At 41.1% G+C, this 16,800-nt stretch overlaps 1 protein-coding gene across 1 annotated transcript in view; it reads left to right on the forward strand.

Annotated features, from left to right (window-relative positions):
• The window catches only part of NYAP2 (neuronal tyrosine-phosphorylated phosphoinositide-3-kinase adaptor 2), a 134,991-nt gene extending 118,907 nt beyond the window's left edge, over positions 1 to 16,084 (forward strand). The window contains 2 exon segments of the mRNA XM_033150273.1: positions 10,755 to 10,856; positions 15,476 to 16,084. Of these exon segments, the coding sequence (XP_033006164.1) occupies positions 10,755 to 10,856; positions 15,476 to 15,703 (330 nt within the window). The 3' untranslated portion in view covers positions 15,704 to 16,084.
• The last annotated feature ends 716 nt before the right edge of the window (positions 16,085 to 16,800 follow it).

Genomic DNA, 16,800 nt, shown 5'->3' on the forward strand with positions numbered 1-16,800 from the left:
GGATGGAGTTGGGTGGTTCTGGAAGTCTGACTTCCCAATGCCAAGGTTGCCCTTGATTTCCCAAGAGGGACAGAGGCAAGGTGGCAAGGAGTGTCAGATTGACAGCCACTGCACCCAACCCGTGCCATCTTCCCCATTGCCTCGCCCCTCCCCCTTTTTGGTATCCGGAGGAACCCCAGCCAGCTGCACACTCCTTCTCACTCTGCCTCACTGACCATTACTACTTTCCTGCACCAGTCCTTCAGAGTTCCATTTGTAGGTCTGAAAGGCATGTATATGTAGCAGCTTAGTGAGTAGGAGGCTCATCACTTTTGGTTTTCTCAGTTATCATTTTTCCAATCTTAAAATCAGCTCTCCACAACTTGCAGATTTTTCTGCTATAAAACCCTTGTGAATTTTTTTTCAGTACTTTTGTGCACATTTCTCCTGAATAAACACATTTTGTATGCAGTTTTGACTAATGCACACATTTTTGCAAGCAATTTCTCTGAATATAATGCATTTGTGTGTTCTTTTAAGTAATATGTTCATTTATGCACATTTCAAAAAAATTGTTGGAGAACTGCATTGCAAATTCAGATAAGTGCGAATTTTGAAGGATTCTGTTTTTCAGCTCTCGAGTTGTTTCCGAAATGGCAAATTTGATACATCTGACTTTGCATATGAAGTGAATCGAATTTCTCCCTCTTCCCTAGTAATAGGTTATAACTTTAAGAAGATCTCTAGGGAGGGTCAGCTTGTGAAATTTGTTCTTTGCTTCTCGGAGTCTTAAAATTAGGCTGGTGCATTTTGGTAATGCTTTATAATGAGCACAGCAAACCAGCTACATGTATTTTCACTTGACAGCATCAAAGTCCAGATTACAGTATGTTTGTGAATATGAAATCTGTCCTTTGAAGTTTTGTTCTTTGTCTATCCATAATTTCCAGCTTTTAATTTGGAAATGAAATTGCTTGGATGTTGTTTATACTCTTCCATTGCACTGTTCACTGTAACAGCCACTAGATGGAGCTGGAATCCACACTATTATTTAAGTGAATATCTTGCTTATTTTTATGAAAGGGAAATGGAGGAAGTTCCATTTTCCCTGCTATTTTCTGACTGGCATTGATATATTGCTAGTGCAATCAAAACAGCTCAGAAAGACTGTCAGGTGATTCACTGAATGACATCAATATTAGATCAAGTCAAAGCAATTCCGGCAAAGGGGAAAGTACAGAAGCATCATAAAAAGTAACAGTTGTCCTGTGGTGGAGGAAGCTGGAAGGAAATGAGTTGAATCAAAGCTACTGCTATGATGTTTCCTTAAAGTGAATTGTGCTTCTGAGTATGCATTTCACACCACTGTTGCTTTGGATTCCTTCGTTGTGCAGCATTAAAACTCACCTGTCTGCTAGTGCAAGAGTTATTGCGCTAGCGGACAGAGAACGTTAGATACAGCCCATTGCATGCCTCATCACTATTCCCCTTAATCTGTGAGTTGCCACAATTCTGAGAGAACCTTAGTCTCCCTTTGCTACTCCAGAAAAGTGTAAAAAATAATAATAATAAAGGAAGAGGTGTCTGTTGGGTGGTCATTATAGCCAGGTGTTGCAGGGTATTCTGCAAGAGAAGAGCTCTACAGCAGGATTAGTGGATCCCAGGGTAGAAAATGTGACACAGGACAGCAGCTGGACAGAAAATAAAAGAGATGGAGGAACCAATTTTGGTTCTGTATGGAAGGTAGGGGTTAAATGTGTGAAGTTTGATGTCTTTAATGGACAAGAACCTATACAAGACACATAGATGATATAGGACACTTAGTTTGTGACTCTGCAGTCTTAAAATTGTTATTTGCCTTGTGTAAAAACCTTTCAAAGCTTAGGTAAAGGTAGAGGGACCCCTGACAATTAAGTCCAGTCACAAACGACTCTGGGATTGCGGCACTCATCTTGCTTTAAAGGCTGAGGGAGCTGGCGTTTGTCCGCTTCCGCAGACCCGCATCCCTCCTTTCAAAGCTTAAGAACTGCTTAATTGATGGAACCTAGCCTAGCAAAATCTACCTCTAAAGTTTAGCCTCATCTTTCTTTGAAAGATGTACAAAATGTTCCCAAAACCCTACTGGTTTTGATGTTCAAACTTTAACGCACACACAAACTTATGTGGACTTGAAATATGTTGTGTACAATTGTTTTTGTACTGTTTGCTGTGAAGGTGGTTATTAACTGAGATCTGTGTTTCTCTTTTTTGGGTGCCCACAAGAGGGAGGTATTGATCTACTTTGTTTTATATTGTTTAGTTTTTGTAAAGGAGGAAAGTTTTACCCACCATACGAAGGAACAATCAAGTGGTCTGATGGAGCCTAGAATTTCTAAATTTTCTGAAAATGAACTGGTGAAACACAGTGACAACTATTTTACTCATTTACACTAGGCAGCATGTTTCATTGGGGTTTATCTAGTCAGACAACTGGTCTAAAATAAAAGACATTTCTCATAAGATTAAGCATGTCAGCACAGATTTCATCAGCCTTCATCCATCCCCCCATTTCCTTCACATATTAAATTGACAGATTTTTCATTTATTAACATTCAGTGATCCATAACTTGAATCCAGCACTATTACTGGTATTGGGATTGATACTGTACATTTTGCAGGCAAACTCAGCTGCTCTCACAACGCATGTGTAGCATCTCATACAAACTACATTGCCAGAGTTTTCACAGGCAGGGCATCATCTCACTTTTCTTGCATGCTTACTTTTTAATATCTCAACATGGAATCCAAGCATTGTACTGGATGGTCACCCATCCAGGGGCTAACCGAACCAAGACCTGCTTAGCTTCAGCAAGTGGTGGCCTCATGTACCCTTAGACTGTACACTGGGACCCACATTTTAAAGGCGATTTAAAATGCCATATCGCATACTGCTAGAGAGGGTTCCCCAACACTTAGAAGCAGTTTTCAGGAGGTATGGGGTGGGCGCTGCAGTGGATAGAGGAGGATTAGCAAAAACCTGGTAACCAACCCTTCCTGAGCAGAAGAGCTTTCCACTAGTGCAAAAATACCATTGGATACAAGACCCGATCAGAAGACTAACCTATGGAGGGTTTCATAAGCTTGGTATTATCCATAAGTTGGGTCACTGACATCAGAACATGCAACATTGCTACATCCATATTGCAAAGTCCTGAGCTGCTATGGAGTTGCCAACTGCCCTGTTAATATAGAAAGCTAATAGGGAAATTGATCCTTCCATGAGTATTAGATACCTGGTGTCATGTTTCAGTCCACATCAAACATTTAAATCATTCTTATGCCACTTTGAACAGTCACGGAGAATCCTGGTTACTGTAGTTTGTTAAGGGTGTAGGGAATTGTAGTTCTGTGGACCATCAATCAACTACAGTTCCCAGAATTCCTCAGGGAAGGCCATGAGTGTTGAAGTGGTATAAGAGTGCTGTAATAAGAATGGGAAATTCATGGAAGGAAAGGCAGGCATCAGACCAAGGGAGTAAGTGGTGCTCATTGGAGAAATGTTAAGAACTCTTCCAGGGTCTCCTATAAACCAATGATGGCCTGTCTTATAATCTGAGAAAAGCTGGAAGCGAATCAAGCAAATCAATCCAAATGATCTGAGGGTGCCGTACTTGAGCTTAGATTAGGTATGTATTCAGGAATGAAGAAAGGTTGAAAGATGGAGGTGATGGAAAATAGAGAACTGGAGCCAAATCAAGGATCAGGAATCAGAAGCTAGAGGATAAGAGCCAGAATCCAGAAAGGCAATTGATATGGAAAAGTTGAGGCTAGGCTACAGTAGGCAGATCTGTAGACTGCAACAGAACAAAGGCAAAACAAATAGGGATAAGGAGGCACAGAGATGTCTGTTAAGTCTCTCACCCACACCATTTCCCATGCAATCCTAGATGTGTCTATTCAGAAGAAAGCTTTACAGGGTTAAGTGAGGCTTATTCCCATGTAAACATGTAGAGAGGATTGTAGCCATAGGTAGCTTTTGAACATGTGGGGCAGGTAAGAGCTTTGAGGGGTGCAGCTGAAAACTGCAATTCTAAGCTCACTTCCTGAGAAGTAACTGCTATTAAATGAAAGTAAAACAGTTATTTAAGTAGATGTGTTAGGATCAGGGTGTTAGTTTTTATACTAGTATACTATAAATTTATGCAGATGTAAATGTGTGCAATAAAATATATTATTTCCACCAAAAAGACCTCACAGTCACAACAGCACAGAAGCATCTGTGAGGCAGTTGTACAGCGACTAACCAAACGTGGTTATTGGTAGACAGACATTTTATCCTTATGGCTTCATTGGTCTAAAGGGGCTATCCCATGACAGGATCCTCAGGATGATTAATTTAGGATGCAGCAGATCTCCAGCTCTTCCTGGCTCAAGCAGTGTTAAGTCCCCAGCCCCTGTTCAGTGGAAGACATTCCAGAGAGGCTTCCTCATTTCAACTAGTGTAACTTTACACTAGCTTAACTTACATTGGCCTGCTTGGTGCTAGTTTCTTGTGCATAGGACTGCTTCCTGAATTTATTATGGCTTTTGAACCATGGTTTGTTTTTGTCTACGTAGCAAATTATAAGAAATAAAATGTAAGTGCTTCATTCGCTTTTTACAATGCCTTTCGTGTGATACCATTCAAACATCACAGTGACCTAGGAGCGACTACATGGCAGTGAATGAAATGAAGCTTATGATAATAACAGATATTAATATACTTGTCAGCCTATGTGTAACTTATAGGTTGGCTGTAACTTTTTTGCGTAAGAGTCCAAGATCCTTCATAAGAATTGCTTTGAGACTCACCTTTTCATATAATGGAGGGGGGGGAGGGAGAATTCGCTTTCTAAGATCTGGAGCAGAAATTATCATTTTAATCAAGCTGAGAAAATAACTGTGGCCCAACATGATTGCTCAGATGCTTTCATGTGGGCTCTTCTGCACCTACTGTTGAATCTTTGTGCCTTTCTTTTCTTCCTTTAGTGTACATTTATGTTTGACTCAGGGCAACAATTTGATAGGGTATTTACTCATAAATGAAGAAAAGAAAAACAATGATTAAAAGTGGCGTGGAGCAAAAGTTTATGGCAGCATGGCAGACTGCCTATAGTTTCGCCTTCCCTTGTGAAAGAAAATAGAGAGCCTATTTATAATGTGCTATAAATAGAATGCCACTTCTTTTCATCTAGCACACATTTCTCTTTTATCCACAAAAAACCACTGCTTTTTGCCTTTCTGATATGTGAATTTGCTGGGTTTCACCCATGCGTCTTCTGTTTAAATACTGTGTGTGTGAGAGAGAGGGAGACACCACACAGGACCTGTGAACACAAGTACCGCTTTCTCTATCACCATCTCTTTTTGTTACATCACAGACCGCTCTAGCCTTGTTGCCATGGTGACCATAATTTCATCAGATTTCCCCCTCAAATGTTTGTATAGCCTTATACAGTATATTGCACTTACTGCAACTGTATAGTATCTTGTCTGTATACTGTATGCCCATAAATATGTATATTTATTCACCCATGTATGTATGTATAGTTTGTTTATATATCTGTATATGTATGTGTGTCTCTTCATAGTCTGTCTCTGAAATGTTGACTTCCTCACAAACATTATATGTCTGCAAGTATGATGAAGTATGGATGCCAGCATCACTTTTGATAACTTTATAACCTTCATTTTGTCTTGTTAAACAATGGAAATAAAAAATTCATGTATTTTAAATGAGAATTTTAAAACAGTGGTTACTTTTCTTTTACTTTCAAGCGTGGCCCCTTGCGGTAGGGTGTGTCATTTGTTTTAGCAGCCTGTGTGGGGATTCCTTGGTTCAGGTGTAGGGTGGACACCTAGAATGATTCCCTCTTAAGAGGAAAGGTCTCAGCATATCCTATTATGTATAGCATGAAAAAGGTAGATAAAAAAGTCTCTCTCCCTCTGTTATACCAAGAACTCATGGATACCAGTGCATTTGAAGGTTGGAAAATTGAGGACGAACCAAGAATGTATTTTTCGCACAGCACATATGTAAACCGTTGTATTCTCTCACTCCAGAGGCAGTGATGGCCACCAACTTTTGCTGGAAAAGCAGGAGAGGAAAGTGCTCTTGTGCTTGGGTCCTGCTTGTGGGCTTCTCACAAGGCCTTGGTTGGCCCTGTGAGAACAGGTATTAGACTATATCTGCTATTGGCCCAATCCAGCAGGGCTCTGCTTATCATCTCATGTTTATGTTCAGGGAGTGGAGAGCAACTGTCTGGGTTTTGAGAAAGTGGCTTCCCCAATGGCAACACGCAGGAATCCTTAAAGGGGGCAAGGCAGAGCAGCAGAAAAACAAGTATCAGTGCTGTGATATTAGACTGAAGGGGGGGGGAAGCTGTACCATCTGCAGAGAATTGGCATAGAACATTAGGGGTGCCTCAACGTTTGTCCCTCACTGGGGAGGAAACCTCAGTTCTATCACTAGCTGTCCCATTATATCATTGCCCATACATGGACAAAGATGGAAAACTCAGATACAAGAGGGAATTCATAAAGCTTCTCCACATAGGGTTTCTCCATGGGTGTTGCATTTAGCCATCATTTCCTTCTCCTAGCCTTAGGCCACCACAGAGGGAAGCCTAAACACCATTCCCCACCTGGGTATTTCAGTCTTTGCTCAGCCTCAACTAGTTTTGGTTGTTTAGTTAAGCAGCAAGAGGTATTACTCTTTAAGTTCTCTTCTAACAAATAATGAAGGTCCCGGCCTTGTAGTTATATTCTTAGTTTTATATTCATTTCTTTTGCAAGGTTCATAATTACATGCTAGTTACCATGGGCTATAGGCACTGATATGTGTTTCAGATAATTAAAAGCAGACTCAATAAGCTATATCATGGTGTGACTTCTTGCAGCCACTAAGAATGGGCATTAAATAGGATTAATAGTACATGTATTGAGTTAGACTTGTTAGGGTTAGGCCATTCTTGTTAAAATCAAATTTTTAAACAAATGAAACATTTCTAACCCTGATCTTTGCTAAATTAATGTTCATCCTGAGATATTTTCTCTTTCATAGGGCTGATGTTGGTAAATCACACATTGTTAAATTTGGCTTAATGTACAAAGGCGTGTGGTTTGTAATATTTACCTTGGCCTCTTTGGATTTCCTTCATTCTGTTAGAATGTGATATGTGCCTCTTTTATTCTTCTTGCAACTGGGTTAATTAGAGATTCCTGTGCAGATGAGGCCAAGTTGGTCTGGGACCCCCAACTCTCAATAATTTTATCTATGTCTGTAACCACGTCCCACTGTAACCCCACCCAAATCGAAAGCATGGCAGCAGTGAGTAGCCCAAAGTCTCAATGAAAAGAACTAGGTGTCAAAATTTCATCATCTCAAAGTCAATGTTTCCGTCTTCATTTTAGCATGCTTGTCATTAAAAAAAGAAGAAATTGGGTGGATTGTGCTAAGATTGTTGATCATATTCACTGAGTAAAAATGTATTTAAGGTGATGGAATCTATCACAGTTCTCAACACGATCATTTTCACAGTCCCTGGTTAGGTAAATAATACATGGAAACTAGCTGTTGCCCTCCAGCTCATAATATGTTTCCATAGTGATGTTTGGCTCTGAGCACCACTCCACAGCCCCACTTTAACATCCTATTCCCCACACTGGACATCTGCCACAAAGAGGCTCCAGATGAAATCTTGGCCAGCCTCCATCCTGTTCTTACTGGACATACAGATGATCAGTAACACCAGACTTTACATTGGGCACATAAGTGCTTTGCTGGATTACAGCCTCTATTAGGAACTGTCTGTGCTAACATAAGGCATATTTACTTTTTAAGGGTAATAACTTCCATTCAATTAGTGTTAATTTTATTATTTATCTTTGGGGACTTGGTTCAGCTGGCTTCCTCTAACTGAACAATAAATTACGGCAGCCTCGTGTACCTTCTTTCTGGAAGGACAACACATTTTCACAAAAAGAGGTGGTGGCTGGTTGTTCTAAAATAATAATTTTTGATTGCCAAACTCAAAATCCCTCTTTTGTGCAAGACCTTCCTTCTGCAGGTTTGCTTTTTCTTCTTCATCTTCAGAAACTCAGTTGTAGCCTGTAGCTTATGCGGTTAGGGAGGAAGTAGCTTAGAAGGATGGATTCTGGAAACCAACAACAACAAAAAGAGTTGAGGATATATTCCACCAGAAGTTCCTGGGAGTCCAATCTGATCCAAATCTCTCTCAGGTTAATGAGATTAGTGACTCAGAAGGAATTTTACTCAAGCCTTAAGTGTTGAAGGACACAGTCACTAGGGTAGGAAATTCTACACTGGACAGTGCTTGGACAACTGTGTGTGCTCAAGTTCACAAAGTGCTTCAGAATCCTGCCCTGCTCAGGTGGTCACAACAAAGCACTGATAATTGCTTGGGGGAGAAGAGCAGGGTTGTGTGTGCTTGTCCTGCCCCCACCATCACATCCCACCCAAAGGCTCTCAATGGGTTGAGGGCATATTGCAGCAGGGCTGCCTGCTGAATGCATGTTGACTCTTCCCAATGACTGCCTGTTTTAATAATAAAAAAATGAATGTAAATATATTTCCACTGCTGTTCTTTTTAGCACAAGAAATAAGCACTATGCCAACAGATTAGTTCCACATTGGAAAATACAGCTGACCTGTGACTTCCAGATCCTTTGTCTGGTCCTCCCCTGTTCCATGAGTCCCTTCACAGCATAACTTGTGGAACTCCAAATGTCAAGAATTATCTCCTCTTATTTTGTTCTGACAGAAGATGAAAATGCTCCCATTTACTTCATTGTGCAAGAGGGAACTGAATTTGCTGGCAGTGACTTACCTTGAGTCATGCTGCCTGCTGCTCTGTGACTCACTTCGATGTCAAGGATTTGTCACCTGAGGAGTGGAGAGAATCTTTCCTTTTTGCTTAATCCTGCATCCTTTTCAGATGTGGGATGCATCAATTTAATAAGCCTAAACATTCTCAGGTGACAGAACAGTGATGAATTAAACCTTTAGGCCTCAGACATAAAACAATCTGTCCCTGTGTCATTCAAATGACTTCAGTGTTTTGACATTATCTCACGTGTGCTTCTTAATAATAATTGTACTGTGACTCTTCCCTTCTATAGCCTGTTTTCTAGCCCTACTCCAGGGATGGAGATCCTGTGGTCCTCCAGGAAAGGTCCTAGAACAGATAATGTTTTAGTGTGATTACAAAGACCCAGCATGGGTTTCTCAAAAACAAGTCATGCCAGACAAATCTCATTTCTTTTTCTGATAGAGTTACAAGCTTGGTGGATCAGGGGAATGCTGTGGGTGTAGTGTATCTTGATTTCAGTAAAGCTTCATATTTTTGTGGAGAAGCTATAAAATGTGGGTTATACAAGGTAACTGTTAGTAGGATCTATAGCTGGTTAATTGACCAAACCCAAAGAGTGGTCACTAATAGCTTCTCATCAACCTGAAAGAAGTGACAAGCAGATGTTGCAGGGTTCTGTCCTAGGCACATTGTTGTTCAACTATGTGAAAATGAATTAGGGGTCTTAGTAACCAAAAGCTGAACATGAGTCAACAGTATGATGCAACGGCAAAAAGGGGGGGGGGGGGCTAATGCTATTCTAGGTTACATCAACAGAAGAATACTGTCTCGATTGAGGGAAGTCATAGTCTTGATCTATTCTACCTTGGTCAGACCACGCCTTGTGTACTATGTGTATTTCTGTCTGCTACAATTTAAGAAGAATATTGGCAATCGGCTATGTGTACAGAGGAGTTTGACCAAGATGATCAAGGGTCCGAAAACTATTACTTAAGCCTTAGGAGGAACGGTTGAGGGAGTTGTGCATATTTAGCCTGGAAAAGAAGAGACTGACAGCTATCTTTAAATATCTAAAGGGCTGTCACATAGAGGATAAAGCAAACACGTTTTCTCCTGCTCTAGAGGGTAGGACCCAAACCAATAGCTTCAAGTTACAAGAAAGGAGATTCTGACTAAACATCAGAAAGATCTGACTCCCTTGGGAGGTGGTGGTGGACTCTCCTTCCTTTGAGGTTTTAAAGCGGAGGTTGGATGGCCATCTGTCATGGATATTTTAGTTGAGATTCTGGCATTGCAGGGGGTTGCACTAGAGGGCTCTTCGGGTCCTTTCCAATTCTACAATCTATGATGCTATGATTCTATTATTAGAACCCAGGGTTCGTAATCTAACATGCCAGCTGTCTTGCTTCAAAAATCTGCAGGTAAATAACAGAGACATCCCATATTTGTATAGATAATAAATTTGTACCAGAATTTGGTTATCTAATCAATATAATAGAAAAATGCATTCACCAGACATACTGAATCCAGGAATCTGAAGAATCATGTGCCTTAATTGTTCAGTAAGAGTTGGCAAGTAGTGTCCTCACTTTTCCCTCTTTAAAGCAAACGGTAAGTGATTCCTTCAACAAGTCTCTCCTTTTTGTTTGCCTGATGACAGCTCTACAAATAGTGAAAAACGTTGCACTTTTCAGGGAACCACTTTATGGGTTCCTTTATTTTTGGACACACTGGCCATTTTGAAATGACTGCATTCTAATTAAATTCAACCATCACTTCTGTGCATCTTTTCATCTCACATTGGTTTGTCCGTTTTGTTCCTGTGCAGCAATTGTGGAAAAGAACTTTGTTTTGATACGTAATGAGCTCCATGATCACACCGATATCATTTTATTTGGTTCTCCCCCATACCTACTCTAAATGTAGAATCAACCCCACTGCACACCCAATAGGAGAGGGAAGAAACCCACCAGAACCAGGAGAGAACAACCACTTCCACAGCCTAGTAGCGTAAACAATTACAGTAAAGTAAGTGTGATAATGCAATACTGGGGGAAAGTATGGAAACACCTACTGAAGTGTGAGCATATCTCAGTGACCAGAGCTTCAAATGCTGCCATATGCACAAAGAGGTGGGAAAGGGTTTTCTTCTGAGGAAAACTAAGAAGGGCTTTTTTGATGTCAACCATTTTGTCCCAGGGAGCTGCAGTTGGAAGGGTTTTTGCAGCACGGTGGCTCAGCATGGTTTTTAAAAAGTTCTACATGGAAAGAGAGAAAATGGAATACAATTTGCCCCGTTTCTGCTGTGAACAGCAATGCGTTTGTTTATTTGTTTATTTATTTATTTGCTTGAAAATAGCTCTGAAGCTGGGGGGAAACTGTAGTATCTTGCCCATCCACAAGGCGAAACAGAATTAAGGTGCTGTGGAGCTGGGGGGAGAGAATGAGAGAGGAACATGCTTTAGGAGTTCCAGCACTGTGCCCTGGAATCATGTGGACTGGAGTAAGGTCATCCCCTACAACTCTTGGAGGTGATAGAGTGACAGTGAGGAGAAGGGGGCTAGAACGCTCAAGTCCACAGCCTTTTCCTTCCCCTTGCATGCTTGAAGTATGTGGTGTGGGAAGTTCTGAAGATAGCTAATGTTATACCATAACATAATAGATCAGTTCATATTTAGGTGCACTCTAACTGGAAGTTCCCTTTCTCAAACTTCCATTGAAGTGAACAAGAACTGCAATGAAACACAGCAAATGCTTCCATTTATTTCAGTGGGGCTTGTGCAGATGCACTTTTTGTCCAATTAGGCATGGTTTATAAACTTACCATAAGTTTATTATTACAAAAGAGAATCAGCTGCTGAAGCAGAATCACATTCATATAATGATAAGGCTTTTGTCTTCTTCTTTTATTTTTATTAATATTATCATTTTTCCCACCTCCATAATCTCTCTATATTTTTGGTCACTTTTTCGTTTTCAGAAAAAAATGTGTTTTCTTATAGGTGTTTCCATATTTTTTTCACTTGTGTTTTGTGTATTGACTTATTGACTTTGTGTACAGTGTTGACACCGTTTGTTTCTTGTGGTGTGTGTTTGGTGCTTTCATTGCTGAGAGGCACTAAAAGAAGAACTGCATATTGAAATGCTGGTATTATTGCCTCCATTGAGAGTCACATTTTATTGAAACTAACTAGCCATAAATGTCTGAGTAGGAATGAACAATTTAATCAGCTAATCAGTGGACCTAATTTGATTAATTGCTGATTAAAAAGATGAAATTACATTTGAGATGTGCCCTCTGAAAGGATGCTGAGCACTGATAGCATTGTGGCAGAGCTTAGCACATCTCTTCATTGAGGAAATGCATTTTATCTAGTTTTCATTTAACAGACAAAATATATTTATTATTTAGTCATACAAAGGTTTGTCAGTTCTTACATACTATGCGATACTTTAATTGATGAACGAGTCAGTTAATTTGCTCAGAGGCAATAAAATTAATTGATTTAAAAACCCTTTAATTAGTCGACATTGCAGTGCCTGACATTTTTAAAAGCTCATACTAATTCAGAGAAATATTAATTTTTTTGTCTTCCAAGCATTAACGGCATTCCTATTTCCTCTTCAGGAAATGATTGAATTGTGTAACCCTTCTTCAGAATGCAATGTTACTACCCAATAGTAAGAAAGAACACAGGCTTGTTGTATTCCTCATCTTCTGACTGATTGACATTGCAGCTGAGTATGTTATGCTTGGACATAACTGGCTGCTCAATGCAAGACCTGGTTCAATGTGAGCAAAGAATGATTGGGTTGGAACCGTAGGGGAACAGTTAAGGCCAGAGGCACCAGATTGTGAGCATGATTGCGGGTGGTGCAGGGAACGTCCTGACGTCCTGAGGCCATGTGTGTGAGCATCACACCTCCCTCCCTAAGCCAAGCAGAAAATTTCTGGACTTTGGGAAGGAGGCACCAGGCCTCTGACAGGATGCTGGAGCCCTGCTGCCTCCTTTCCAAATCCAGGCAGGCTTTAGGAAGGTGGTGGGAGGGCTCTTGGGCCCTGTAGAACATCAATCCTCCCTCCCTAAGCTGGGCAGAAGCTTCCCGGGCTTTGGGAAGGAGGCACTGGGCTTTAATACTTTAATACCCTAATTTACCAGAAATATTTAAGGGACTAGCCTAGCCCCCCAGTCCACTGATCGCATGCCACTGGTTGGAACTGCCTGTGTAAATCAATTTAAAACAGCTCCCTCCTACACCCCTACCTCAATTCCCCAGCTTTCACACATCATGAGAACAGCCTGAATGCTATGGAAGCTATGGCCATTTTTTGTGGTTTCTGTTTACCAAAATCTCAAGGCAGATGCAGAGGCACCCTAAGCCCTCTTCCATCGCTGCAATGCTGTAACACTGTAGTCATGTGGGGGGAGAGGGGGTTAAAGGGATATGTGCACTACCTCTGCTTTACCTCATCAGCAGTCTCAGTGCCCTCCACGGATTTGGGGGCAACTGTGTGAAGCTGGAGTCTCCTGCACTAATAAAGGGTCCCCACACATTTTTTTTTAACCCTGACTGTCTAGGGTTCTGACTATGGGCCTATAGCCACCCACCAACCCATGGAGGGTGATGATAATGATAATGATGGAGGGATGGTGCAGTTAATGCGCTCGCCTTGCAGGGCCACCCAATGATCAGTTTCATGGCACCTTAATGTGCCCTCAGTCATTGTTGACTACAGAGCTGAGGGGGAATAAGCATGGTTGGCAAGGGGGTCATCTGGTACCTGAACAATATTATGTTACCTTTAGTGAGCCTTTCAGAATCATCTTTACTCTTTGGTGTAAATCTATAGTTTTCTTTTGCTGTGATTTGGCACCCAACTGAATTTCGCCATGTACTTAAACATTTGAAGAAGCTGTCAGATGGCTAATCGTTGGGGTTAACTCTGTACCTTATTGTGGTCTTCTCATATGGGAACACATTGCTAAGGCAACAGCCTGGGAGGGTTTTTACATGCTGAACACACATGTACACACACACACTATCTCTCTCTCTCTCTCTCTCTCTCTCTCTCTCTCTCTCTCACACACACACATACACACACACACTCTCACACACATGCTGGAAGTCATAAAAATAAAGGGAAATTTGCCATACAAATGGAAACAAAGCATTGCTCCAGGGCAAAACTCTAAAAGATCAGTACAGAAGGGGGAAGACCAGTGGGCGAGAGACTTTGAAGGAAAAGAGGAGCAGAAGGCTGAGCTTCACCATTTTTTCTCCTTGAAAGAAGAAAGTTGCTGCTCCTGTTTCCAGAAAATATTCTCCCCTGCAAAACTGAGGGGAGGCAGGAGGAGATATTTCTCTAAAATTATGGGGAGATGATTGTTGCTTACCATACTGAATACCACTTGGAAGTGCAACCAGTGGGGAACTCTGAAAAGAGTCTTCTTCCACTCTCATTGGCCACACTCCTCAGCATGTTTAGAGAACAACACAGTGATGTGATATGACCTTGATCCAGGGCTTTTTTTTCAGCCGGGCCTTGCCGGAACTCGGTTCCGGCACCTCTCAGGTGAGCGCCATTGCCATTATAAGAGAACAAGGGAGGTGTTCATGGTGAGATCTGGCACCTCTTTTTCTAGAAAAATAACACTGCCTTGATCCCTGCCTTTTCCAGGAAATGTGCCACTATGAGAATCCTGATTTTTCAGAGCTGCAAAATATGCAGGGTTTCTCCACAAGCACAGAAGGCTCCCCACTTCACAAGTTCACCCTCCAACTTAAGGAGGGTGACTGGAATAACAACGGAGATGGATCTAGCACACTTGTTCCCACTGCCCCTCATGTGTGTTCAGTTAACTCAAATGAAGAATGACGAAGATGGCTTCTGCATACAGGAATTCACTCACAATCTTTTGTTTGGTCTAAAGAAAATGGTTCATTACATCCACAAAATTTCCTGTATCACTTGAGTCAACAAGTGTGGAAACTGCATGATCGAATTCTCTCATTTTAAAACTCAGCGGATGTGCAAAGAAAGAAAACACAAAGAAGAGTTTAGGTTTTTTAAATAAATAATAAAAAAGAAGACCTTACCCTTCTCTTTGGCATGTTAGTTTTCCCTTGTGTAAGGATTTTCCTTCCAGTGAGGAAAGTTCAAACAAGAAAACCCTACCACCACCTGCAGCCTTACATGGTTCCATCCAAGAACTGTTGTGTAAAGGAACTTAGGAAGTCTGCCTTATACGAAGCCAGATTATTGATCCATCTGGCTCAGTATTTTCTACACTGGCGGCTAGTGGCTTTCCACTCTTTCAGGCAGGGGAAATTTCCAGTGCTACTGGGAGATGCCTGGGTTTTGAACATGGGACATTCTGCGTGCTAAGTAGGTACTGAACTGTCTAGCTATAGTCCTTTACCGTTCTAGCTATCAGTCCAAAATTTATTATGTATATTTAACACAGAAATTGTGCCCATTTGTTGGTCTTGGGGATGAAAGCTAAAGGTGCCCCATTGCATAGTTTCTGGTTCTCTTTCTTTCTTTCTTTCTTCTCCAGTGATTGCCGTAAGTATTTTGAAAATGCTCTCTGAGAACCAGCACTACCACTTTGCCCGCAGTTAAACTCTTGTGCCTTTTTTAATAGGTGACATGTATGCAGTGGTTGCACGGAGACCATACAATGCTGGAAATGATTGAGAAAAAACGTTGCCTGTGCAAAGAGATCAAGGCACGGCAGAAATCCGAGAAAGGACTTTGCAAACAGGACAGCATGCCTATCTTGCCGAGTTGGAAGAAGAACACAGGGTCCAAGAAGTACAGCCCCCCTCCGTATTCCAAGCAACAAACAGTTTTCTGGGACACTGCAATATGATAGGAGCGTGAGGGGCTGTCTTCCGCACATTGCTAAAACATGCACTGTCAGCCTATCTTCCTAATAAGGTGGTGGCTGGGACTTAATTTTCAGGTGAAGAACTACCTAGGGATAAAGCTTGCTGAAGCGGTACCCACCTGTCAATCAAAAGAAAAATCTATGTCTCCCACTGAATGAAGGCATGCACATTTTTGAGGATTCTTTGGGATCCAGAAAAAAACAGAAAGATGTAAATATTTTGCCAATCTCTTTAAAAAAAACCTGAGACAATACACTATTTAAAATATAATGCAAACATGTATGAAGAATTTTACTCATAAACTGTTCTAACTGTTTTCTATGTGTTACCTTTATGTTTTGGGGTTTGTTTTTGTTCTTTTTTTAAAAGAAAAACCAATTTAAAATTATCCCATAAGCCTACATTCTCTATCTTGACATATGCATGTGGTTGTACATTTTTGATTTAACAGTAACAAACCGGTGCTAGGGATGTAGAAGTGAAATTAAATAATAATTTTGAAAGAACTCATTTGATTTCATTTTCTGTATACCGTTCGGCAGGAAGGTGGATGGAACTGCAAGCAAGGCAGGTAAAACAGTATTCATTCAGATGTCGAAATTATGTTAACAATGTGTCATTTTTTTAAAAAAAAAAGTATATTTGCTATTGTAAAATTGTATTAACGCATTAGAAATGAGTGCAATTTACCAAGCGCGACTGCTTTGCAACCTCTTGCATCAGCCTCGCTAATGTGGCTGGAGACTGTCCAGTGGCTTGTACCATAGGGCCCTGATCCAAACACCTGTCTGTGCAGAAGCTGTGCAAGGATTTTTCCTGCCGAACAGCATTCAGTCCATTAGAGGGAATTGATGGTAGGGAGAGGGTGTCTAAAACCAGCCCCGTACTCGAACCCCATCCTTCCAGATAGGTTATCAGAGCTAACAACTCAGCTTAGTGAGATGTTTGCGTAGCAGATGCAGGAATATTGCATGTTGATATGGTGGGCAGGGGTTAAGCCTTGACCACATAACTTTGAGTAAACAATAGCGCAAGGAGGATCTGCACAAAGAAATAGGCTACTTCACATGGATCAACA

This window comes from Lacerta agilis, chromosome 5 (assembly GCF_009819535.1).
Source record: "Lacerta agilis isolate rLacAgi1 chromosome 5, rLacAgi1.pri, whole genome shotgun sequence".
In the NCBI taxonomy this organism is placed as follows: Eukaryota; Metazoa; Chordata; class Lepidosauria; order Squamata; family Lacertidae; genus Lacerta; species Lacerta agilis.